At 37.7% G+C, this 27,304-nt stretch overlaps 1 protein-coding gene across 9 annotated transcripts in view; it reads left to right on the forward strand.

Annotated features, from left to right (window-relative positions):
• The window catches only part of AKAP11 (A-kinase anchoring protein 11), a 43,542-nt gene extending 17,456 nt beyond the window's left edge, over positions 1–26,086 (forward strand). For 3 of the 9 annotated variants that reach the window (XM_035553380.2, XM_035553381.2, XM_035553382.2), the window contains exons 7-12: positions 411–5,052; positions 7,431–7,586; positions 13,122–13,235; positions 13,979–14,025; positions 15,820–15,980; positions 21,077–26,086. In XM_035553380.2, the coding sequence (XP_035409273.1) occupies positions 411–5,052; positions 7,431–7,586; positions 13,122–13,235; positions 13,979–14,025; positions 15,820–15,980; positions 21,077–21,223 (5,267 nt within the window). In that variant the 3' untranslated portion in view covers positions 21,224–26,086. Of the gene's footprint in view, positions 1–410; positions 5,053–5,809; positions 5,945–7,430; positions 7,587–13,121; positions 13,236–13,978; positions 14,026–15,819; positions 15,981–21,076 lie in introns of those variants that run through there. The other 6 variants (XM_035553385.2, XM_035553386.2, XM_035553387.2 and 3 more) reach the window with 3 other exon arrangements.
• The last annotated feature ends 1,218 nt before the right edge of the window (positions 26,087–27,304 follow it).

Consider the following 27,304-nt stretch of genomic DNA (forward strand, 5'->3'; position numbering starts at 1 on the left):
AATTGTTAATTGCAATTTAGGCTGTCAGGATGTTATGAGAAAATAAGTGTAAATAAATAGTGTTTTTTTACATTTGCATTTTGTAAAGGGGTGTAATGCAACTGTAAATTGAATTTTTGAGACTGTTCTTTTCACAACAGTTTATCAATTCATAAACCAAAAATTCTAGCCTCCATATCTGATATGCAGATAAAATAGCATCTTGTTCTACCTTGTTCTAAAAAAAGAAATACATGAATTTCAGTCGTTAGTATAATATGATTTGGAAAAAAATATTGCTTTAATTATGAAAGATGAGTTGGTGTATTGTAACAATAGTAAGTCCAGCCATTGCTATCAAAATCTGTCCAAAGTGTTCTGCTTTTCTGTATAAATTCTTGTTTTTGAAGCTGTTGTTTTTTCCTTTTCAGGTACATGCAGCTTTACTTCTCGAAACCATCGAGATGCTGCTTCACAGACCATCCCTGCTCAATGTTTAGAAGCTGTTGACTCAAAGATCTCTGTGGGTTCTGTACGTCGAAAGTCATCTGCAAGATCTTCTGCTTTGATTGATATTTTTGGACTTAAGGAACTGTCTTCAGTAAAAAATTCAGTTACAACCTCAATTTCTGATCCCTGGATACAAAGGAGTTTCTATAAGCCATATAATCCTTCTGATCAAGGTGTTAATTTCTTATGTAAAACATTGTTTTCCTCTTCTCCAGCTGAATCCTCTGAGTCGGATTGCTCCAGCCCAAGCCCCATTATCTTCTTAGATGAAGAAGGATATCAGAAGAGCTTGAAGGCAAAGCTCCAGCTGCCAAAAATTCCAGTAGTGAAAGATGGTATAGAGGATTCAGACTCAGAAGTTAGTGAATTTTTTGATAGTTTTGATCAGTTTGATGAATTAGAACAAACCCTGGAAAAGTCTGGTAAAGCCATTAGGGATCCCATCCTAGGGAATCCCCCCCAGAAAAGGAGGGCTGCCCATGAAAAACTGTGTTCTACAAGCATTACAATGAATCCTCAGAAATTCAAGTTTGATCGTCCTGCTCTCCCAGCCAATGTAAAGAAACCAACTCCTCGCAAACCAGAATCACCGTACAGCAGCGTTTTTGATGTCCCAGATTCCCCTCGCCCAGTTAAAACATCAGGGGAAGAGAACGGAGGCTTGTTCAGCCCTATTAGATCATCGGCTTTCAGTCCGCTAGGGAGCTGTGGTTCTTCTGAATGCTTATGTCGTATGAATCTTGGCGGAGATGAGACAGGTCAAAACCACCCTGATGCACTTTATAATACTTATTCAGAATATGCTGATAGTGTTTCATTTGAAATACTGGGTTCTGTTTTTCATTCTGACTCTTCATCAGAACAAATACGTGCAGGAAATGATTCCAAATGCAACAGGATTGCTATGAAAGAAGAAGGTCAAGCTACAGATCTCAAAATTAAAACTAGCAAGGAGCCAGATAAACAAGCAAAATCTAAGCATAAATCATCAATAATTCGAGATAGCATTCAAAAATTTGCAACTGAATTAGTTGAAAAAAGTTTTGGCAGTGCTTTTAAGGACCTGCAAAAAGGTGTTTCTTCATGCACCAATGCACTTTGTCACTTGGCTGCTAGGTTGACTTCTTCGGTCTTTCAAATGGCTTTCTATGAGATTGGAAGACGTAGAGCAATCTCCCTGAAGGAGCGTGCCATTAACGGGCTAGCAAACTTTTTGGTGAGCGAAGCTATAACTGGTGCTTTGAAAGAACTGCGGCATGTGAAGAAGCAAATATTTACCAATACCGTTGCACGGTTTGCCGCAGACCTTGCCGAAGAACTTGTATTTGAAGGAATCATGGAAGTATGCCAGTTTTCATACCCCTCGACACCTACAGTTGCACAGCCTTCTTCATTTGATTATGAAGACAAAGTAGTAAGATCTTATGCCAGAGATCTGTCTGAATCTGTCATTCAGGAGGCTTTTATTGAGCTATCCCAGGTTGATGTGACCTTCACGACACAAGCAGCCATCAGTGTTTCCATGGACAACATTAAATATGTGAGTGCAGAAAGTATGTTAGAGTCAACACGGACTTCCATGTTTTTGCCTGATTTTAATGACAGGGTAGCACTGAATCCAATCCAAGATTTCAAGAAAGAATACACAGTACAACAAGCACTGTTTTGTACCTCCGGTGTTGTAAGTTCAGTACCTGTGCCCTTAGCTGGAAGAGCTCTTTGTCAACATCAGTTTTCCTCTGATGCTTATAAAGCAAAAGTATGCACTGCTCTGAATTCTGATAACAACATGAAAGTATACAAAGACTGCTCTCATCCATTTTTCACAAGCAGAAAGAGAGAAGAGGAAGTCTCTTCTTTCAGAAATATATACCTAACTTCAGATCAGAATCAAAGTACTGAAAATAATCCATTAAACAATACCAAACAAGTGACTAACATGTCTGGAATAGGCAGTAATTCAGAATTAACGAGTGGGTCAAAAAGCATTAATAGTTTCTCTGGAACTATGGTAGATATGATAGTAAATGAGGCTTATGAAGCCATAACCTCATCTCGGGTAACAAAAGCAGTAGAAGAGTACACAGAGTTTTTGTCAAGAAAAATAGTAGATAAAAAAACATATGTGCAATGTACTGGTGAAGATGTCCCCAATAATATGTTTGCAGATCACTTGGCCAAATATATCATAAAACAATCTGTGGATGAAAGTAAAACTGTGTTATGCAACACTGGTGAGAATTCTGCACGTAACGTGGGCTCACAGACTTATGCAGATACCAGTAGAAAAGAACAATGTGTGATAAAGAAGCAAGATGCTGAGAAACCAAGTAATGTTTCTATAGTTGTTGAACAACAACAGATGCCTTTGAATAATCCCTCTAAATTTCTTCTTACTCCAGCTAATTCTGTTCAGTGCGTTTCAGAACCTAAAGACTGTTGGCAGGAACAAAAAGGACACAGGTTTTCAAAATCGCCACTGCCTTGTTCCACTGTGACTTTTGCTAGGCATGTTCTAGAGGACTTTACTGATGCAGGAAGCTGCTCAATGACACTCTTAAACAAGCACTCAAAAAATCACGATATTCAAAAACCACCATCAGGACCTTTGACTTACAGGCAAGCTGATTGCTTTCCACGTGCAAATAGCTTTTCTTCAGTGATGTTTGGCAGTGAAGATGCTTTGCAGATGGCTGATAAGTCAAGTATCAAAGATGGAAATACCAGTGTAATGCCTGACACGCCCCCACCAACTCCTTTAATACCGTGTCAAGCTAGTTCAGAAAGAAACCTGAGAAAACTGTCAAAGAAACTCAAGGGAGAATTAGCAAAGGAATTTGCACCCGCGACGCCACCTTCTACACCATACAATCCGTCTGTTGCAGGTTTGTCTGAAACTGAACACAGCTCTTTGGAAAAGGAGGAGTTTATGCTGAAACTCATGCGGTCACTTTCTGAAGAAGTAGAAAGTAGTGAAGATGAAGATCATTCTGAAAAGGTCATTGAGAATGAGGAACATGCAGAAAAAACTATTCAGTATGCAGATAACTTAGCTAGTCAGATAATTTCAGTAGCAACTGAAATGGCTGCTTCCCATTTAGATGATAAAACAAATGAAAGAGAAGCTGATAGACAGGTTCAGTTAAGTACGCAAAACAAAATATGTGGATATCCTGCCTTTATAAACGCCCCAGAAGAAACATGCAGCTCTTTATGGAATTATGCAGGTGATATGGCAGGAAAAGTAATCAGCGAAGCCAAGAAAATGGTGAAATCAAGGCATTGTAAACTGCTGAGGTTGAAGCGGGTTAACTGTCAAGTGGATTGTCTTTATGTGAGAAAAGACGATAAAGATTCTAGTTCAAAGGAGTGGTGTGGTCCGGTGAGGGACCAGTGTCTTGGTGAGAGAGATTCCTCTGTACTTTCTTTACCACAAGGTTCAGGCACGATGGGTTTGACTTCCAAGTACCCAAGCTGTGAAAGTGTGACGGATGAATATGCAGATCATATTATTCGTATTTTGAAAAGGGAAGGTGGTAACCCTGAGCTGTTGATGGATCAGTATGCTAGCAGACTTGCTTACAGGTCCATCAAGTCAGGCCTACGGCAAGCTGCTCGTAAAACGAAATTGAGATGCAACAGAATGACATTTCCCGGGCAAAATGTACAGGTAAATGGTAAACTGGAGCTGATCAAAACAGTGAATAAAGATGCAGCACAGCAAGTGAAAAGCAGCATTCATCACTGTGAAGAGCAAACTTACGAAAGGAGTATCAGCACGCAGAGAACAGATTGCGCGGAATTGTTACGCTTTTCAGAATCCCTTGCTTGCAACATAACTAGTGATGTCAGGAAGAAATTGAAAATTTCAGGAGCATGTTTACCAAAATCTCTGACAGATTCCTGTCTATATGAAAAGACTGAACTTGAGGAAGTCACAGGAGATCTTATTAAAACAAGAGTTTCTAGAACACTTCTTCCTTTCTCCCCCAGTCGTAAACTGTATCATAGTACGGGCAGTTTAAATGAAAATGGCTACCGTGAAGGCATAATTCAAGCTATAGAACAATATGCTAGGAAGGTAGCAGATGATACTCTAGAAATGAGTTTAGAATCTGCTGTTCTCCAGGTGGCTGAAAACAGAAAAAATGGAGATAGGCTTTCCTATACGGACAAACTGTCTCCTTTTTCTGGAACTGTCTGTAGATGCTGCAGTATGAAGGAACATCAGTACTGTACCGAAAGTGCATCTCATCACTTACCTGCGCAGAGTTCCTCCATTCCCGTGAGGCATTTCCTTCAACCTAGATTGGGTGGTGTCTGCCAAAAACCAAGAGTCTTTCATCTTGATATTCCCAAAATTCACGTTGATGTAGAACAGAAGACAGTGTTTCCTGACAAGGTGGCTCCTGCGGCTGCTGAGAAAGCAGAGGGAGAGCTGAGTTACACAAGCGTGACAGCTGACAGTGGTTTTGGACAAGATGGAGTCAGTTTTGCTGAAAGCCTTACTACTGAAATAATGACCTCAGCTATGACTAATATTGGTCAGGCAGTTAACATAAGGTAATAATAATTTTTTCTTGATGCATTCTGTACCAGAAAAAAAGAGGATTGTTAATGCAGACATAATGTATTTCTAGAAGAAAAAATTCCTAAGTACAAATTTTATGTTCAGAGTACTTTCTTTTTATTCTTACAGTGATATATAAATGATTCATAGGTAGAAAAGTCTTTTTCCGCCTGTGGGAGCTTTAAACCAAGGTTTCTATGTATATCAGTATGCATATGTTCCAGTAGCTAACTAATCATTGGAACTTAATATTTCAACTTGAAATGCTGTTATTTTTTACCTACAGTAGAGAATAGTAGACCTTACAGGGTTTCTTGCTGTATAAGCCATGACTGAATCCAAATTTGTTCCCTACCTGTATTTCATCTTCTGTACTGAAAAATAAATGTAATTTATTTTGGATTATCAGTAGAACCAACTTTTGGTACTGTCCAGACTGGACATTGCTTTAAAGTACAAAGGGTTTACTTTGCTTATGACTGTTAAAATAGTATCCTTATTATTGGAAGAAAAAAAAATCTTAAGACACTTATAAAACAGTAATAAAGTAGAGAAGAAACTGAGTTTCAGATTTTTGTATGTTTAGTGTGGAAATGGTAAATTAGCCTTTGCTAACTTTAGGGCAAACAGCAACTCTTTCTTAAACTGCAGGGATCAGAATGACTGGAAATCTACCTTTTGGGTCCAGGAGCAATTTTTACCTTGTTGGTTATTCCAGTTCATCGTAACACTTATTTTCCTACTTTGTAGGGGATAGGGGGTGCAGAGTTCCTCACAGTGGCAAAGGATTTTTCTTTCAGTTTCTAGAGGGACATCATGATGAATAATAAAATAGACCTTCATACGTTCAATGGCTAAAGACTGCAGTGGATCTGAATTCATTTTTTTCAAGGTTTGATATGAAACTCATGCTAAGCTTCTGCCTGTAAACAGCAATGAAAGTTTTTGTTCTTTGGGAGTAGTGATGGACAGAGCTTTTGCAGAAAACAAACTCTGTTTTAATTTTTATGATGTTTTAGTGAAAGTATTTAATTAGAAATTCCAGTAGTTTAGAAATGCTAATAAACTGTGTAGTGTGGTGCTGCATATGAGGAGTTTGGAACCTTAATCAGTGTGTAACAGTAGTAGTATGTTTTTTCTAATACCCACAGTATCAGAGATGGCACTTGGGTTTTGAATCACTTCTTAAAAATATTACTTGAAACTTTTAGTTAGAATATGACAAGAGCATCTAAAGTGCAGGGTTTGAATAAATATTGTTTGTTGTAATATCTGTGACAAGGAGAAGATGTTAAGGTTTTAACATGACAAAATTTACAAATGCTTCTTACAGCATCACCCATTGATGTTTCTTGAAATGTCACCTTTCGTGTTGCCCAGATGGGCTGTGATTCAAACAGTCAAACTACTCTGAGTTATATCTTTGCCTGCAAAAATTCATGTTTACTGGAGCGAAGCATTGACGGTGATGTGATTAGGGCTGGCTTTTTAAGTTGTGAATGTTACAGTGACCGCTGACTGTGGCGATAGTAGGATGGTCATTTTTCTTGAGCTTTCTACCACTTCATCTACATCTCTATAACCACGGTTTACACATGAAGATTAGATCATAACTGTATGTTTTCATATTATAACTTCGTTCTAAGGAGTTCAAACTTCTCTAAAGTTATCAAACTGGGTCTTTTGAAGGATCTTATAATGGCTACCTTTATTGAACATACCTGCTTGATTGTTGTTTTTTTTTTTTTTTGGATTAAAAATGTAAATTTATTTCCCGAGGGAGGAAGAAGTCATGTGTTGCTGCACATGCTTGAAACAGGAAGACAAATCTTTATCTGTGGAAAGACCCTTTTTCAGAAATAAAACAATTCTAACCTGTTAAATATCATTGTGTTCTTAAGCATTTTGCCCACAGTAACAGACCACCTTGCTGGTAGCAATGAAAGCAAGGAGGGGAAAGAGTTGAACAGTCCTATGGTGAGCAATTCCAAAAAATGTTAATTCTTCTGCTTGAAAAGCATACCTTGATCTACAGTCTGTAAGACTAAAATGCCTAAATGGTAAAACTATTCAATGCTTTATAGCAAATAATCTTCAGAATGAGATAATTATGTGTGCCATTCCCTCTGCCTTCTAGTAAAGGAGTTACAAATAGCAATCCCTGATCTAAGCCTGTCGAAGTTTCAGATTCATTTAATTGCTTCATTTCTTACTTTGAGAACAGGATACAAATTAATGGATACTCTTACACCCTTTTATTTTCATTCTCCTTGGAATTTAGTGTCTTTGAAATAGTGTTAAATTTCTGTAAATGAATTAACACGGATTGGCATGAAAGGTAGTGATGTTTTTGTCTTAAATTTTTGTTTAGCTCTGCTGGAAGAGAAGGATTTCACTCTGTTGAATCTATTGTTAGCCAGCAGATGAGCCTTAGTATCGGTGATGATAGCACTGGCAGTTGGTCCAATCTAAGTTTTGAAGATGAACATCTTGATGAGAGCAGCAGTTTTCTTCATCTCAGTGACAGGTAACTATAAATATATTCGCACAGTTAAACATTTATCTTGGCATCATGTAACATGGTACCAAGTGGTCTTCTCCAGGGGGGTGAAGGAAAAGATCTTATTTTGTCTTCAATAATAGCTTTTATGTTAAAAATGACTCTAATATGTTTGAATCTGTGTTTTCTTACCAAATGTTTTTTCTTCTTGTTCATGACTGTTAGTACTATATGGAGGGTAGAATACGTAGAATATGCGTTTTCACTTGTGTCAGGGTGTTGCATCAAATAACACTGTGTGTAGCTTAAGTATTAGCAAAAGATGCAGGTATTTTAAAAACAGTCACCACGTATAAAGTATAACTTGAAAGTAGTGTTGTTTATTGTGGTCTGAAATTAAAAATTAATGTGCTTTATGTAAATTCATCTATTCTTGAAAAGAAGAAATGTGCTCTTAGTTTGCATGAGGATTTTAAACAGGTATTTTTAGGGGTTGACGTCTTAAGCTATTGTAACTGATGTTGCTTGTGCATTGATGTGTTACTAACTAGGAACTTACAGGTGCATATTATTGGAACTTACCTGTTTGAGATAGTAACTTTTTCCACAAGAGCTTCTTCTGTACTTCCATGGCTCGTTGGTAGCCAGCTAAATTAAAACAAGAACTTGAAAAATCTGCAACATCTGTTCCCAGAGGAAACTATAGTGAGTTGTGGCCCTAGCTTTTGCGTAGGCAAGGTATGAGGAATGAGTAAGTTCAGTTTTGCATGAGGTATATATCATTTACATAGAATGTCCAGGTGTTCTCTTGAAGAACAGCAGAAATGGGAGAGGGTTTTTTTTAAAAAAACAAACAAAAAAACCAGAATATTTGGTACTAAAGTGAAACTACTCAAATGTTTGTAGTATTTTTGTTTTGCTTAACCAAATACTGTAATCAAACCAATGCTAAAACTTATCACTCATACAACTAAATAGTTTTATGAAAGAATACATTGCCTTAAAGTTATTTTAATAATGCATTTTCTGTTGAATGAGTAAAAATTTGACTTACGTCATAGGATTCAGACCGTAAGGAAGAAAAGATCTAGTGTATTGGCAGTTAGAAACAGAATAGATATCGGTTAAATAATGGTGGGGGGAAAAAAGTACAAAAAAATACTCTGGACCTTTAGTACCCATCGTGTTTTTATTATCATTCCCAAAACATCTTTAAATTAAAAGAATTTAATTTCTACAACTTTAAAGAATATCTGTTCATTAGGAGAAGAATGACCTACTCTGGCGTTTAACTTGAGGAAGTGGGGGGACATAATTTGGATAGCAAGGTGTTGGCAGAAGAAACAGGCATGCACAAATTGACCCACTAGTTTTTGAAAATCTGCCGTGGATTGTTAACAGCATGCATATGTTTGTGTGAGTAGGTTTTAGCAGGTGGATATGAGAGGATCTGGGGTTATTGCCCTGAGCAAAAAAAAAACATGGAGGGGGAGACCTTCTGTAACAAACCAAGCTTCACTAATAATACCATTTGTGGAACACTAGTATCTTGATAATCTTCTCAGGAAATAAGGAATTGTGTGGCAGTGTGGTGGTTTTAACCGGGTGGGCAGCCGAGCTCCACCACAACCGCTCTCTCACTCCCCCTCCTCAAAGAGGAACAGGGAGAAAATATGATGAAAAGGGCTCAAGGGTTGAGATTAGGACGAGGAGATCGCACAGTAATTATTGTGACGGGCAAAACAGACTCAGCATAGGGAGATAGTAAGATTTACTGCCTATTACTAACAAGCTAGAGAAGTGAGAAACAAAGGAAAGAAACTAAAAGCACCTTCCCCCCCATCCACCCTCTTCCACCTCCTCCCCCAAGCGGCGCAGGGGAACAGGGGTTGTGGTCAGTCCATAGCACTTCTTCTCCACCGCTCCTTCTCGGTCACTCTCGTCCCCTGTGTGTGATGTCCCCTGCATCCTCCCACGGGATGCAGTCCTTGCTGAACTGATCCGGCGTGGGCTGTCCACAGGCAGCAGCTCTTCAAGAACTGCTCCAGATATGGGTCCGTACCACGGGGTCCATCCCTCGGGGGCAAACTGCTCCAACCTGGATCCCCCACGGGCAGCAGCTCCTGCCAGGTCACCTGCTCCTGCGTGGGCTCCTCTCCACGGGCTACAGGTCCGGCCCGGAATCTGCTCCGGCAGGGGTCTTCCACAGGCCGCAGTCTCTGTCGGTGCAGGTCCACCTGCTCCAACATGGTCTCCTCCACAGGCTGCAGCGTGGAACCCTGCTCCACCATGGTACTGCATGGGCTGCAGGGGGACAGCCTGCTTCACCATGGTCCTCACCACAGGCCGCAGGGGACTTCTGCTCTGGCGCCTGGAGCACCTCTCCCCCTCCTTCTTCACTGACCTTGGTGCCTGCAAGGCTGTTCCTCACTCCTCTGACTCTCCCAGCTGCTGTGTGGCGCAGCGTTTTTTTTTTTTTTCCCTGTCTTAAATATGCTCTCACAGGGGCGCAAACAACATCACTTATTGGCTCAGCTCTGGTCAGCAGTGGGGCCCTTACCAAACATGGGGCAGCTTCTGGATTCTTCTCACAGAAGCCACCCCTATGGCCCCCTGCTACCAAAACCTTGCCACATAAACCCACTACAGGCAGTTATGAGGATTTACTGCTTTTACTCTTTTTTTAACTGTTTTATTAAACAGGAAAATAACATATCCATCCATCATGCGGTTACAATAGTTGAAAGTGTGTTTTTTGTGTGTGTGTGGTCAGGGCCGTCTATTTTAAAATATTATGCTGATTATATGTAACCCATGTCAATTTGAAATATTTAAATTACTTCAGTTAGCTTTGCTCTCTTGGCAAAGGGAACATTTCTTAATGCAAGTTGTTTTCTTGTATCTAAGAAGCTGTCCTCGATCTTGTGCCATCCTTGAGGTACTAGGTAGCTTTAGACTGATTTGTTTGTAGTGCCAATATATTACAATTGAGTAGCATAGTGAACAGGAAGCAAGTTTTATTTGTGCAGAGGACTTGCCTTTTCCCTCAATATTTTTGAGGCCATTTGCAATATTCAAGGGATACTGGTGCTTGAGACTCCTTTAGCTAACATTTTCTAAATTACCTTCATAATAAACTTACAAATTCCATTAATGGTAGTTCGAAATTTGTGGAAGACAGGCTCAGACTTCTCAGAAAACAACCCAGTACAATCTGCAGCAGTCCGGTTCAATTTAACTTGCTTTGCTTTACTTCTCTCGGAGGGGGGGGAAAAAGACATTTTTTGTAGGAGCTCTGTTGGCAAGGTCCGTGCTCTCTGGGTCTCAGGTCAATATAAAAATTGTGCTTCTGCACCCCACAGAGGATTAAGCTAACTGTAAGCAAGGGAGCAAGACAGCTTGGAAAGAAGCTTTATTTGAATGGAAGCAAGAAGGAAAGTTTGTATCATCTACTTTGCATGTCTAATGTTGGCAGCTTAAGGTTAGAAATAGGAGAAAGCTCAAGACTATTGTTTAGTTAACATACAGGTATAGGCATAGGCTTTTCCAGAGGATGAATCAGTGCATCCAGATGAGGTTATACGTCAGAGCAGACGTCTCTAGCCTTTGGCTGTATGCGCATAATACAGAATCTTGAAGCAGATGAAACTGAGTATATATGATGCTGTATATAGGGTGTGTGTGAATATTTATCTGTATATATAACTGAAAGCTTTTCTTTCTGGTACTTCTTATGCTGGTTCATTTTGAAGAGCAGCATGAAGCATTATAGAAGCATTATAATGCCTTTTTCTGTTTATTGCTTGTTCTGTCATTGCAGATCTTTATCTTCAAGACTTATTTTGTTGTAAGATGCTGAACTAAAGGTCACATTACAAAAAAAAGCCAACAACAAAACACCACAACCTTCATATGTTGCTGTACATAACCATACGATCATAATCTCCTGGTTAAATACAATGTAATTTCAGACCAAGTTTGACCTCTGTAAAATAGATTAATGTATCTAATCAGAATAGTACTGTGCGTGAGGTCATTCTGTTAGGTTGAAAATACTTTTTCCTTTAGTCTGAGAACTGGGACAGCTTTTATTTCCACTTCTGCTAAGCAGCTAAAACCCTCAAAGAAAGAGCCCGAGTGCAAAGCATTGATACCAGTGGATTGTGTTAAATCTCTTTTCTATATATGTAATTAAGAAACAAAATCAATATTAATTTTTACTGTGGTACTCTTAGTACAGTAGCTTGAAAAATGTTCTTTTGACCAGATTTGCATTTTCCATGCAAATCAAACCGGTAATTGCAGAGTCTTGGTAACTGCCTTTAGTGCTTTTTTTTTTTAATTGTGCATTTTAATAGGTTGGCTTGCAGTTCTAGGACCAATTTGGTTTATTTGGAAGCTTCTGCTCTTCAATTTTCTTTATTTTTTCCCCTCAGTTAGGGTGTGTTCATATTGCAAGCTTGCTAACCTGCTGTTACTATGTGGAAGTGAGTATCTAAACAGGCACACGGGGAAGCAAAAACACTGATAGGTGATGCTGTTACTGACAGCTTCGTGAAAGAAATTAGTATCTGGCTCTTGAAATGTTCCTTTCCACCATTTCTTGTTTTAAATTTGATTATTTGCTGTGAGTGGGATGAGTGGGAAGAAAGAGTTTTAGCAGGTTCACAAAATTGAGCTGGAAGAAAGCATCTTCCAGCAGTTCCCTGGAATTGCAATGTGACTGGTCATATCATCTACAGTAGATAATTCATACTTTTTACAACATGCTGGTGGTCTCAATCTTATCCTTGGAAGACTTCCAGACATGCTTAAGGGGAGGTATGAAACTGGGAAGCAGGAGATATAATCCTATGAGTAACACAATCTTGTACATGAGCACAGGGCTAGCAAATTGTTAACTGTAGCATCTAAAATACACCAGTGTAAAGACACTGTAAATTTTTTCAGTTCTTTGCATTGACTTGAATGTAGTCATGGAATAAATGCAGTATGCTTGTGAACTGTGAGTGAAGTAATCTTTTCAGTCTTAGTTTTATTGATTTATAAAACAAAAATAAAAATTTAGCTTAAAGACCAGTATTCAGAATTCATTTTTTTAAAAAACATTTTTTTGATTTATTCTAAGAATTCCTTCTCGTCCAGCTGTTGGAGATCACTGCTGGGCTTTTGGAATGAGACAGAAGGATTTAATTTGTGCAGTTTTCTTCACAATATATAATATCAGGAACTTTTAGCTAGCCTTTAAACAAATATTATATTTGTAATCCATATTCCTATGAGTAATAGCACTGAATTTTTTGAGCTTGTATAAATGACAAACAGTGTGCTTAGGCCTGAGGACAGAATTACTGTTAGCACTGATCTGGAAAGTTAATGAGTACAAAATTAATACTTTCACCTGTGTACAGAAACTTACCAGTTTTGCATTGGTATGCAAATTGCTGTTCTGAAGTTCCAGCAAACCTGTTTAGGAAGCTTCAGTGCTCTTGTGTTAAATGTCTTGTCAAAACAGCTCTGAGGAAAGCAAAGGTTCTAGTCTGAGCTATTGTTCTTTTCTAGTTCAGCTGTGTTCTCTTCTTCTCCTGGCAGTAATGGTAACAGCAGTAGCTGGAGCAGTCTTGGTTTAGAAGGAGATATATATGACGAGAATTTATCCTTTCCAACATCAGACAGGTTGGTTGAGTTGAGAAACATAAACCAGATGGGTTCCTCATAATTAATGCATGTAATCATCATTTTTGGAAAATAAGAATATGGCACATTTTTTAATGCTTATACATTATTTACTCTCCTCTCACTTAATCACTATATGATTTTTTTCATTAATCCATACTGAATGGTTAAGTGTTGCTGTGCAAAACTGATGAATGTGTTCTGCTTGCAAAATGAAAGGTCCCATTTATGCATGTTTTTGCTTGCGGTTTTACAAATTTTTAGATTTACTTTTTCATGCAAACTAGAGCTTGCTTCCTACAGGATTTCTGTTTTTCCTTTACCTTGTGGAAACTTTCAAAATTGCTTGGTGAATGATTTTTGTAGAACACTTACCATGCAGCAGCTTTGAATAACCTATAGCTGTTCATACCTGTGATATAAGATGGCTCAACTTTTTTGCATACGAAGCAAAACTAAACTGTCCTACTTAATTAAAATCAACAAGTTTTCATCTTATTTTAAAAGGTCTCTTCTCATGTTTCTCCTTTCCTCTTTTCCCCTAAGAGCAAATCTCATGAACTCGATGACAAATCTATTTCCAACGTGAAATGGTGTGAGAAGCAAAGCTTCTTTTCATCGTCATTTCTTAATTCTTCTATGATCTTCCTGTCCTTTACTGTTTAACCTTCATTACAATCTTAAGATTGACTATCTTTATTGTGCATATATATTAATATTTTTGTTATATTTTAAAAATACAGTGATGGAACGGACGATAAGGATGAAGACACCAAGGATGCTGTAGAAGGTAATGTCAATTCCAGCATACACTGCTGTTCTTAGCCTGTGCACTTGACATCAGTTATTTTTGTTTATTCTTTGCTTTTGTAATCTTTAAAACAAAATTACAACCCTATTATCCATATTGATCGTATTACATGTCAGTCAAGCGTTGGAATATATTCGTAGACTAATACTCCACAAACACTTGTTAACGCACTTGTTAATTCAGCCTTTGAGAAATGCTAGTCTCTCATTTTCAGATAACACATATTTAATGTATGGTAGTGAACATTGATTGCTTTCTTGAAAGTGTAAATTTATATGCATAGCATATCTTCTTTGTGAAATATATGATGAGGAGTGGTGGCAATGCATCTGCACGACTGTTTGAGACATTGAAAAAGTCATTCAAACTGGCCATATTAAGCTTTGAAAAATGTTTATGAGAAACAATGCAAAAAACTAGGCATTCTAGCAAATGTATTGAATCTTTTTCGTAGTGAAATACAAAATAGGGTCTGTCCGGATTCCTGTTACAGCTTCTTTGTTCTTAGAACTTTGCACTGGTTCCAGTCTCAGATTAAGTGCAAAAGGTTGTTAACTCAAGTGAATACACAGTGCCTTCTGTGTTTTGGTTTCTCAGTATGAGGCTGATGTTAAAGTAAATTATTACAGAGGTTTTCATTGTTTTTGGTATAGTCGGAGGATGAAATGGTTTCAAGAAACCTCTGCCACCTGTTTACAGAGGTTGTTGAGTCACATTGCATGTCTTCAAATGATTATGACATAAGCAGAAAGGTGTGTGATTATATGTGTATTTTAAGCTTCTGGAAGACTGTACTGATTTAAACCATGTTTCTTGACTTTTTTCTGTAAATTAGATCTTCCTGTGAGGTACTAAGGAGATTTAACTGAATCATTGAGTGTCTCTATCCTCAAAAATTAATTACAATTAATATTTTCTGTTCTGTAGGTTTCATCTAGGCTGTCAGTATACTATTGCTTTTTTTTTTGTTCCTGACTAATTAAAAAAAAAAAAAGGCATCTCAAATGATCAAATTGCTTGGGTAAAATAGGGCTCGATATCTAATCATGCCAGTACCTAGAAGGTCTGGCTTTTTCAGAGCTGACTGTATCTTGTTTCTCAAATGATTTGACACAAAGTCTTGTCATTCTCAAATGTACATTTATTTTATAAAACTAAGAAACGTATCAAAATTTCCTAGTGATATGTTACTGCAGTGCTTCCCATGGAGTAAGTATCATTAATTTTTAAGTGTTTCTTTCTCCTATAAATGTATTAGATTTTGGGACTCCTAGACAAATGCGTTGTTATTCACCAAAAACACAGTTATGTTGACAGTTACTTTGCTTAACTTCCCTGGTTAGGAGTGAATACCGCATGTACTTCAACGGTATGAACTTGGTTGAAACAGTTAGAACAGCACTATAGTTTGGAAAAACTCAGGCAATCTGATTAGCTTTATCCAGGAAGGAGTTGTGAAATGCAAACTAGAAAATTTATTAGATGAAGGCAGAGCAAAAACAGCAGCTGGAGAACTGAAATAACTGAAGGATGTGAGACTACTACTGTTCAGTTTGAAAGGCTGTATTAAATTCAGTTCCTTGTCATTTGGAACATGCATTAAAGCTTAGATTCCTTTTAATACTCATATGTTTGTATTCAGTTGTAAAATTTTGCCCTTCATACTGTCTGTCTGTATTAATGTATTTCAGATAATAGTCTAATCAATGAACTACAGAGACTTTTTGAAACAATTTGAACCTGTAGATTTAATGACTTTATTTTTAATGTTAGGTTTGGAGCAAGTAAAAAAGACTTTAGCCATAGTAAATATTGATCTGGAACCAAATCTAGTGGACCCCCAGCTCAGAGCAACACTCCAGTGGCTGGCAGCTTCTGAAACAGACGTGTCCGATCTTCACTTTCATGACACTGCTGCAGGAGAATTTGTCCTTGTAAGTACTTTGGTTTGGTGGACACTGGGGGAGAGGTGAGAGGTGGTGAAAGCAGGATTTGCTTCGTTTTTATTTGCTACATCAATCATTGAGCTTTTCCAATCAAAAACAACAAGGCATTTGCTGGTGAGGAAAATCATTATTTAAATCCTGATAGGTCAAAGTGGAACAGGCTGTTTAGTCTGTGCATGTACCGTAAATAAAACAGCATTAATCAAAGCTGAGTTATCTTGTTTCACAAGTTGTTTTCCTTGGCTTACTCTGAGGAAGGTACAATTAGAGCATTTTAGTTCACTCAAAAATATACTTTTTCAAGCACTTTTTTAAACTTAGCGTTTAAATGACTATAAATTGAAACTTCTATTTTGAAACTTCTCATTTCTGAGAATTTGCTTATGCAAATAGATCTGTAATGTTATGTTCTGATGTGCTGTCTCAGGTTTTATGCCAGCAAATGCACATTTTCTTACCAGAATGAAATTTAGATTCTAATTAAGTACTATGTATGTTTTTATTCTGGAAGCAGGTGCAATCAAAGCTATTAAGAAGGCTCAGTAAGACTGTTTCATTTTAGGTGCCTTTGTTTTGGTTTTAGAGATTGAATTTTATGTGACCAAAGAGAAAGCTGAAGGTAAAAGAATTAGAGAAGCTTCAGGAATTTGCATTTCTTAGGAAAAGGCCAAAATTTTGGCATACCTACTGACCTGAGAATATTTCCATCACAAGTGTGATAGAAACTTTGTATTCCTATGAATCATAAAATTTATTCCTTCATGTGATAACAAACCAAACTGTGCATGATAATCCAGCATTTGCTATGTATTACCTATTTTTTTAATCTTCTACCAAGGAATTAATTCAACTTTGCCCAGCTACTGAAAGGCTAACTAAACAGCATTAGAGACAACACCTGCATGAGGTTGATGGGAATGATAACTTACCAACTATTTTTATTTTGTGACCTGGTACTGTGTGGAAAAGTTAACATGATGCCATTAGTATGTATTTAATAATTTTTTCCTAAGACTGGCTTCTCCCTTTCTAGCTGTAGAAAGTCCAGAAAATAATGCTGGCTTTCTTTTTTGTGTATGTAACTGTGTGGTATATGCATGTGATCCTGGGAGTGCTAAGGCACAGAACCACATCAGGGCTGAGGTTGTCAGGGACTTCTGGAGGCTTTCTGGTCCGACTTCCCCTCTGCTCAAGCAGGGACACCCAGAGCAGGGTACACAGGACCACATCCAGGTGGCTTTTGAAGATCTCCAAGGAGGGAGGCTCTACAACCTCTCTGGGCAACCTGTGCAAGTGCTCTGTCACCTGCACAGCACAGAAGTGCTTCCTGATGTTCAGAGGGAACCTGCTGTCTGCCAGTTTTGTGCTTGTTGCCTCTTGTCCTGCCACTGGGCACCACTGAAAAGAGCCTGGAGGCGGCCCCTTTGCACCCTCCATTCAGGGATTTATAGATCCACCCCCAGTCCTGTCTTTTCCAGGCTGAATGGTCCCAACTCCCTCAGCCTGTCCTCACAGAATAGATACTCCAGCCCTTTATTCATCTTGGTGGCTGTTGAACTTCTTACAGAATGTCCATGTATCTGTATCTTAGTGGGTGGGCTGGAGCTTGCAGGGGGGCCCTCACCAGTGGTGAATAGAGGGGAATGTTCACCTCTCTCGACCTGCTGGCAATAGTTAGCCTAAGTCAGCCCAGGATGCCATCAGCCTTCTTTGTAGCAAGGGCTCATTGCTGGCTCACGCTGAGCTTGGTGTCCACCAGGGACCCCCACCCAGGTCCTTCGCTGCAGAGCTGCTTCCCAGCTGGGTGGCTCCCAGCCTGTCCTGGTGCCTGGGTTGTTCCTCCCCAGCTGCAGGGCTCTGCACTTCTCCTTGCTGATCTTCATGAGGTTCTAATCTGCCCAACTTTTGTATTCTTATTTAAAATAACCCAGAAATCTGGGAAATATTTTTGGGCAAGGTGAAATACATCCCCTATGCTCCTTTTCTGGAGGTTGGCATGTTTGGCTTAGAACTATTTCTAATTCTTCTGCAAGCTCTTAGCATTGTAACTTTGTAATCTGCCAAGTCACTATTTGAACTAACCTCTAAAAACACCTAGGAAAGATACTACTAGTAGCTTGTTGTGTATCTGGAAACCATTCTAGCTACCCTAATAAGAGAATATACTGAAAAGAGCGCTCTGGAAAATAAGCGTCTGCTGTGTGTATACTACTTTAAAAAAAAAAATAAAAAAAAAAAGTAATATTCTGTTACCTGACACAAGTAATAAAATGATACTGAATTAACCCTTAAAAAGTAAAAACATAGGATCTTCAGGCAGGCAGTAGTGCAATCCTGAAAATGTTTGTTTTTTTTAATAATTGATTCACTTAGTTTTACATATTAATTTTTAGTTCTCCAACTGCAGTTATGTTAAAATGAATTGAAATACTGATTTTCCTTTTTGGGGCAGAGAAAGATTACCTGGCTTTTATTCCGTCCCATTTCCCAGTTGTAATGTGTATCACAGTCTGTCTACAGACTTGTTTATGTCTGGGCTGAATTGCCAAACCCCAGAACACCGCCTGTTATTGTCAGTCAGGCTCAGCATCTTTCACTGTTTTGTAGGGTTTGAAGGAAAGTACAGAATTCTCAGAGCACTGTCTCTGAATAGTCTGTTATAGGAAAGAGTAGGATGCATACAACATCACTTGATCAGTTTTTGAAATTAAAGTGTATTTAAAAGATTGGTCAGCTTATAAATTCGAATAATGAAAACTTTCTGAAAGGGCGCTTGTAACTTTAATAAGAAGGTCCTTTAGAAAGGTCCCTCTGTTCTTTCAGGATTATAATAATAAAAATGAGATATTTAGCAGTACAATATAAGAAGTCTTATAGTTAGTCCCAGGCTGATCCTGGTGATCTTTGACCCAAATTGAGGTTCTTAAATTAGTAGTCATTCTCAGTTCTGTCACTAGTAAAGCTAGACAGGCACCTCCAGAGGGCACTGCAGCCCAGCAGAAAACTAAACTGACCTCTACATGCAATCTCTTTCCCAGCTATGGGATTTTTTGATCATCTCATAGCTGTTTTGGTAAGGTACCTCAGTTATATAAGGAATGAGCCTGAACTTTTTAGATGACATTGAAAATAATTTTCACCATAAACAGTTGAGGGATTCTGGAAGGGAAGAAAGCCATACGTTTGATTAGAGCAGGATAATTGAGCCACTGATGTGATGTGGCTGTGTGAAAGATAAAAGTACTACTAGTATATATCAGGCAAGGTATTACTAGCTGAAACTGGATATGAACTCTTAAGGGTTCATATTATGCTCAATAAGGCAGAAAAGTTAATTACCTGTGTGTGAAACAAAATACATTGGTTAGGAGCTATCACAAGAAGCTGGTAAATTAGAGTAGATCGGTCTCTTTTTTCCTTTTAGGAAGCCTCAACAGCATGGATATGCAAGTGCCTCGAAAACACACAATTTTTAATCAGAGTGTATCTAGCTGTTGTAGGATTTCTGGTGTCCATTTTGAGTAAACTCAGTTGTTTCATTTGTGTGACAGTAGGAAACATCAGTCAAAAAGAAATAGTGGGATTAAACTTTGATTTCAATTAAAACAGAAAGATAAGCGAAGTCATGTGCCAGCTCTCATCTTACCATGATGATATCTTTTTCTTTAGGCAGAAACTTTATGCTGTATTTGCTTAAGGAGGTCTTTGGACTTTAGCCAAACCTCTCTGGCATAAGAAAAATCACTATCCTTTTATAAACCATTTATAAAATTGCCCATTGTAGACTATTAAACTCTTGTTTCCTGTGCTGTATTTTAATTTTTACAAATAATTCACAGAAATAATGTCAGAGTTCAGTCTCTTTTTATATAAAGAATTTATATGTAGAATGCGTTTTTTAACTGAAAAAAGTTTGTTTTCAGGATAAATTCAAGATTAGAGGGGTCTTTTTTGCTCATTCAAATTAATGCTTGCTCAGGAAGCTAACTGTTTTGTACGCAAGCCAGTCCTAAAAGCATGTATAACTAAAAATACAGACTAAAATGTTCACTGTCCACACTATTCCTGCCAGTTCCATCACCTGCCTTGTTGCGGTCGGAATATCACCTAGGTGAAGAACCAGGGAGAAGTTGTCGTCGTCTTCACTTCTTTCCTAGAATTTACATATTTCAGTCTGACAGGTCTTGGAGAAAAGAAGAAAACAACACTATGAATATTTCATTTGGTAGCTGTGGAAGCTATATCACTGACTACTGTTTATGACTTTTGAAAACGTAATTTATAGAATATCATAGTAAGGACTATAAAAAGCAATAAAATCCTACTGTTCCAAAGAATAAGTAAGGTGAATGTCTAAATTGTCTTTATTAAACGCAGCACTGATGGTTATGCTGAAAGCTACCAAGAATATATATATTTTAAACTAAAAGATTTTTTTGCTTCTAGGCAAACTGACAAATTCATTGTGTCTTAGTATTGGCTTTCTTCCATACATAGCTAATCTTGACACATCAGTAAAGGAAGTTTCTTGCTTGGATTCCTGGGTGAAAAAAATGTTTTCAGCTCCGCTGATCTCTGTTCCCAAGTGGTAGTTTAACATAACCCTCACCTTTTCCTCTTCCCTAAGATGCTATAATTTCCCAGCTCTGAAGACGCTGTTTCCGTTGAGGGTAGCATCTGTACCACCCAAACCACACTATATGTTGTGAAAGGAAAATCCACATCCTTTTATTAAGACTGAGTTTTGTCTTTTTATATGTGCGTTATTGGCATGGGAGGGGTGGCAAATTTCTTAATCTTGTGTTCAGAATTTCCTGTTTTCTGCAGTCTTGATGAACCACAGCCCTCATACCTGTGGCACCACATCATTTGAAAATGTCACTCCCTCCAGAAGAAATTTTAGTGAAAACTGCCCAAAAGAAAAGTGCTTGATCCTTGAGGAAGTTTTTGTTTTTATAGATGTGGGAATAATGATTAACTTGTTACAACTGATCTCTTATGAGCTAATGTTTCAAGAATAACTTTTGTAACTGCTGATCAGGATGTGCTGGTCAAAATATTTTGTGTTCCCTGTCCCCCTTTAGCTTTCCAGAAGACTGCGAGAAAGGGATTGGAAAGTGGGAGATCTCTTGCAAGCAGTGTTGAAGTACTGTGAAATGATAGAGAAGGCGTCTGATGGAGAGCAAGCTCTAAATAAGTCTTTGGCTGGGTGGCTACTGGAAAATGCCTGAAGAAGTACAAAGATGCAACGCTCTTCGCTTCATTCCTCTTTGAAAAGGAGATAGGAAGAACACAGATATGTAATGTAAAATCCAATTAATGAATGTTCAGGTAATTGTCAGCATTTAAAAGACTGAGGTGAAAGTCAAAATAGCTGTGCTGTGCTTTGTGATACTGTGCACATGGTATGTTTATTCAGTCCATAATCGATATTGTCCACCCATGCATAACTTGTATTTACTGCTGTGTTCAGACCATTGAAATAGTTATGAAAAAATACCTTGTCCATGACAGTAGTTCAGAGGAGACAGTCTCAGGCATGATATTCAGGATTCCTGCTGTACCAGGATAGCTCTCTTTCCCGTTTGTGTGTGCTGTATTTGCAGTAGGACTATATTCTAGAAAAATCTGTTCCAAAAAATCCTACTGCAGACAACGGTAAAAATTACCAATCTTGGCCAGGTGTTTAGTGCCCAAGGGCAGAATTACCAGGAGGAAAATTGCGACTTGTCCAAGCAGACCTTTAGTACAGTCTGGCTTCATAGCTGCCTTTATCAGGTTTAACTGCATATAAAGATGTGAGAGTCTGCTCTGAAATTGAGGTGCAAATACATGTTCCCTTTTGTTGACCAGAGAACTGATAACTTGTGGTGGAAGGGCAGAGTGGGCAGCTGAGCATAATTTCATAAAAACTTCGGCAAAGTTTCCCGAATCTTGCCAATCAAGTTTGAATTGTTAAATTTCTTCCTGAAGCTTCTTGTATGCGAACACTTCAACAGACATTAATTTTGAGTCTGAAGAATTTGTTTGTTGGTCTCTGTTGTGGTTTAACCCCAGTAGGCAGATAAGCACCCCACAGCTGCTTGCTCACTTCCCCCTCAGCGGGATGGTGGGGAGAATTGGAAAGGTGAAAGTGTGAGAACTTGTGGGCTGAAATAAAGACAGCTTAAAAAGTAAAGTAAAGTTGCACTCGCAAACAAAGCAAAATAAGGAATTCAGTAGTACCCATCAGCAGGCAGGTGTTCAGCCGTTTCCAACAAAGCAGGGTTCCATCATGTGTAATAGTTGCTTGGGAGGACAAACGCCATGACTCCAAATCTCCCCCTTGCTGCCTTTCCCCCAGCTTTATTCCTGAGCGTTATGTCATCTATATAGCATGGAATATCCCTCTGGCCAGTTGGGGTCAGCTGTCCTGGCTGTGTCCTCTCCCAGCTCCTTGTGCATCCCCAGCCTGCTCACTGTCAGGGCAGCAAGAGGGGCTGAAAAGTTCTGGGCTCTGTGTAAGCACTGCTCTGCAACAACAAAAACATCAGTGTGTTATCAACATTGTTTTCATCACAAATCCAAAACATAGCACCCTGTGAAACTCTGTGAAGAAAATTAACTCTATCCAAGCCAAAACCAGGACAGCCTCACACACAGATATGTTAAAAGTGGCACATAGAATCTTTTTCCTCTGAGAATTTTGGTCATCTATTTGACGAGTCTAATTCTTTATCTCTTACCTTCCATATATGAGTTTTCTTGTCAGTAATGAAGAGACTTGTTACATTTTGAGCACTTAAATGTTAGCAAGGAAGGCTAATTAAAACATAAAGGAGAAATTTGTTGAAAAATGATTTTTCATTTTTCTTAACTACCTTTGCTGATTTTTTTCAAGGCACTGTTAATCAAGTCGTTTTAGCAAATCTAATCGTGTTTCTTACTAGTGCTGCTGACTTGCATTCCTATCTGAAGGAAAATCTGGATCTTTATCCTGTGGTTTGGAAGTGCTTTTTGGGTTTTGTTTGTTTATACATCCTTTGTTTAGAAAAAGACACATGCTAGTAATTACAAGGCTGCCACCTCAAAATTCAAATCACTTGCAAGAGAATCATGGAGTTTTGCTTGTTTTGGATGAGCAACAGAATCTTAATGGCTTTGTCACAGGGAAATACACTGTTGGTATGTTGTGTGAGTTTCAGGGTTGGATCCTAAATGAAAAGAAATGAAGTCTCTAAATCTGTTCATGAATTTTAGTGCAATGTGGACAACTGATTCCTCCTGCTCTGCTAAATTACTCTAAGGTGTCACACTGGTAGTCTCAAGAGCACTTTTCTTGCAATGTTTTTGTGTGTCAGGAAGGTATTCCGCTAGTCATTGAAGGTCTTTTTATAGAGACCTGGTTTGTTTTAGTCTTCATTTGTCATCTGGATTTCAAAAGGGACCCTGTCTTGGATCTCAGAGTTTACCTTTCAAACTGAGTTAAAGACTTATATTAAGCAAATGTGTGTTCACACATGTGCGCGCGCGCACACGCATAGGTATGTGTATGTATCTGTATATGTATTAGATCTCACCTATATGAACTTGCAATGTAAATTTTTACTGCTAACTTAAAATTCCATGTTATTTGTATAGTTTATTACCTCACTTCATGTATCATTTCACTGATTGAAAGATCTATATATGTCATATGACAAAGACCAAAAAAAAAAAAAACAACAAAAAATTGTGCTCTTTTTCCTTGTTATAGGTAATTGATGTTAAGTGACAGGAATCTGTTTTCTCTAGAGCACAGAGGGGAAAGCTGTTTTAATTTTTATATGTGGAAGATGGGACTAATGACAAATACACTTGAACGGTTGTGCACATTTATTTCTTTGTTTCTTCCCCCTCCCCCAAATTTTCCTTTTCCTTTTTCTTTTTTTCCAGGTGTAGCCTTTGACAATGTTGACTTTCAGCTTTGTTCTAGACAAAAATTTGGAGCCATTCTCTGGCTGTAACATCTTCCCTTTTAATGTACTTGCATCAATTTAACTTGAAATTCGAAATGTCAAGAAGATCAAATACAAAAAAAAAGAGTTCCTCTGGACTAACTTTTGCTCTGGGTTTTGGTATTCCAACTGAAGTGAAATTTCATGACGTGAGGATACAATAGGGCTAGTACAGTGTTTCTGTACTTGTTCAAAAAGCCAAGCTGAGAATTGTATTGAAGACATTGTAAATGTACAAAGCTGTCCAGGTGGACTTAAACAAACAAAAAACAGGAGCAGCCATCTTTTAATTGATTTATTGAGTATGTTGGATTTTATAAAGTTGGTGAAGTTTTTCTTTTTAATTGCCTTTTCTGGTGAAAAGGTAGAAGAAGATTGTGCAAATTTGAAAACTTAAAACTATTCCAGAACTTAATTAGACAATAGTTGCACTAAAAATAGTTGTAAATTGAGTCATCTTTTCAGACTGGATCAAATACATTGCATAACTCTATTGATTGGTGTTAATGAAGAAGTTGATTTATTAGCCTGCAAGGAAAGTAACAGCTTCCAAATTACATGAGAAGTTACAAAATACTTCATTTTTTACTTTCAAAAAAACCCCCACAATTTTCTACACAAATTGTTTTAAACTCGTATTCTGGATGCCTTGACTTCTTTCTTGGCTACTGAAATTGGAAAAAGCATTAAAACAGCCTTGCTAAATTATTATAATTGAATCATTTTAATAACCGTTGGGGAAACCTTACTCTGATTGTGTATAACTGGCGCTGTCTGTCATATTAGTGACACAGCTGTTCTTTGCTAAAGTGAGTCTTAATGCTATTACTAAGTTCATTTAAAACTCCTGACCACAAATACAGAAGTGTAAATGAAAACTGTAAGAACATAGAGGACCACGTTTTGGTCCATTTAAACCAGACAAATGTACTTTATAAACACATAATGAAGTATAGTTTCTTTCCTCTTGCATTTTTCTGTATGGGAAACCTGACATAGTAATTTAATTTTAAAGAAAACATACAATGGTGTTACTGTTCCATAAGGCACTCTCTCTTAAACACTTCATTAAATACATTTGGTGTTCTGAAAAATAGAACTTTTGATGTTTTATAAGATACTATAGAAAAAGCACTTTGAAAATCATCCCTCTATAAATTAGCAAATAGAAGTGGCCATATTTAACATAAATTTAAACATTCAGAGTGGAGTACATAAATAATACAAAAGTATGCATAAAGCCTAAATATAGAAAACAAGACAAATCCACATGCTAAGCTTAAAGATCTACTGTCTCAAAATGAGGATGTGAAAAAGGAGTCAATACCACATACTTGAATATAGTTTGCATAGTATGTTCGTTCTTGAGTTAAAAAAGATTGTATAAACTTTTTAAAAAATAATAAAATTAAAAAAAAAAAAAACAACACACAAACCCAGCAACCCACATTCCGAGACTAATTAGGTCTCCCCAGAACGGTACCAGATTTTAAACATTTTCAAATACTACTTGTCTGGGACCTTTTCTATAAAGAGCCACATATCGTTGGAGATGGGAACACAGTAAGTACTAAACACTGTCACCAGCGCAAAAAATTAGTTTTACACAGGTGATTTGCAAAGATTAAGGAATGATTTTAGTGCAAGAATTCCGGCTTTTCAGCAAGAGCCACTACTGTCAAGCATTTGCTTTACTTGAGCTCTGAAGAGGCAAGTACAAAGCCCAGCCACTGTAGACACTTTATTTTATACCATCTTTGTACATTCCTGTTGTATAGCTGGGGTTGTAGTTTTAGAGGGCTTTTGTTCTGTTGTAATGTCTGAATAGTATTTAATACTACAATTTATTATAATTTGCTGGAACTGCTGCTTATTTGTGCAGTGTTAAGGTAATTCACAGCCCAGTTAGTGATGCAATTGTATACCAAAAGCAGTTTGAATAACTATAAATGTTTATGTAACTGTACTCAATGAATATGAAGGTCTTGTACTGTATAATGGTGATGAGTTTTGCCATTTTAATAACTATATTCAGTTTTCAGATTATGAACTCCAGGTTGCACTAAATTTGTTCTCGTTTTAGCAGTGGCTTAAAATAAAACATTTCACTGGCTTCAAGAGATCTGTCATTCCTTGTAAATTCATTATTACTTTTCAGCTAACGTAGCTAAGATTGGTCTTGGTCAGTGGTTATGTGAAGGCACTTGAAGAACGAACGGCATAGTAAATAGTGCTAGTGCATCAGTAGATGGCATACTTCTTACAGAATTAAATTGCTGTCCAGGAGGAATATGAGAATGCTGTTTTACCATCTTTGGGTTGAAAGGTAAGCGCAAAGTTCCAGTCATATTAAGTACAGTTGCATGGATTATGTTAGGAGATATTAGGCAAGAAATCAAATGTAATATCTCAATGTAAGTAGGGTGCAATATCCAATCTTACCTCGATCTCATCCTGCCTGAAAGCTAGGCCAGGGAGGTTGGTTTGATATTTCCATGTGAGCTGAGATTGGTCTTTGGCACATTGTACAGGATTTGGAGAATGAGTGTAAAAGCCAGCTTTGGAATCTTGTTGATAAATGCAGGAATGCCCTGTTAATGAATGTGATGTATGAAATGCAAGGTTTCATAGGCTTATTCAAAATCCTCAAATGTTTTGATATCTTATGAAACTTACTGAAGAATATATTGTCACGTACCCCCAAAATAATAGTTTTGACCGAAGTTGTGCACTGATACAGTTTTAAAGATGCTATTACTGCAAATGGGCGAAAATGTTTTGTTTTTTTTTTGGTTGGTTGGTTTTTTTTGTTTTACACGTTAAAAATCTAAATTTCCAGCAGGGTTTCATTTCAGGAATAAGGAATCTTTTGCTGAAGTTACTTTTAAACCAGTAAGCATGCACAGCTGTCCATGATTCTGTATTTTTTGCTATGGTTCTTCAAAGGAAGTTTGTGCAGTATTTACAAGATTAATTCCAAAAGGAGCTTTCTTTTATTTCATTGCCATATGTGTTTGGAAGATTTTTGTCTTTAAGTAATGGCTCAGGTTCAACTGTGTAGAAAATACACGTTAATCAAGTAAACGTTTAACTTAAAATACTGTGCAGCCAAAAAACAAAAACACACACACACACACAAAAGATGGGTGGCAAATTTGGGAACAAAAAAAGAGATTTTTGTGAAGGGAAAGAAGAGGATACTCATGTTGAAGATTAGTCTGCGCTTTTTTCTTCCTGCCTGGACTTTATTTTTCTTTCAGCAGTCTGGCTCTGGCCGGCTTTATTCAACCACAGAACAGTATCCATGCACTTTGTTTAACCCTGGTCTATTAAATA

The sequence above is a fragment of the Cygnus atratus genome, chromosome 1, assembly GCF_013377495.2.
Source record: "Cygnus atratus isolate AKBS03 ecotype Queensland, Australia chromosome 1, CAtr_DNAZoo_HiC_assembly, whole genome shotgun sequence".
Classification (NCBI taxonomy): Eukaryota; Metazoa; Chordata; class Aves; order Anseriformes; family Anatidae; genus Cygnus; species Cygnus atratus.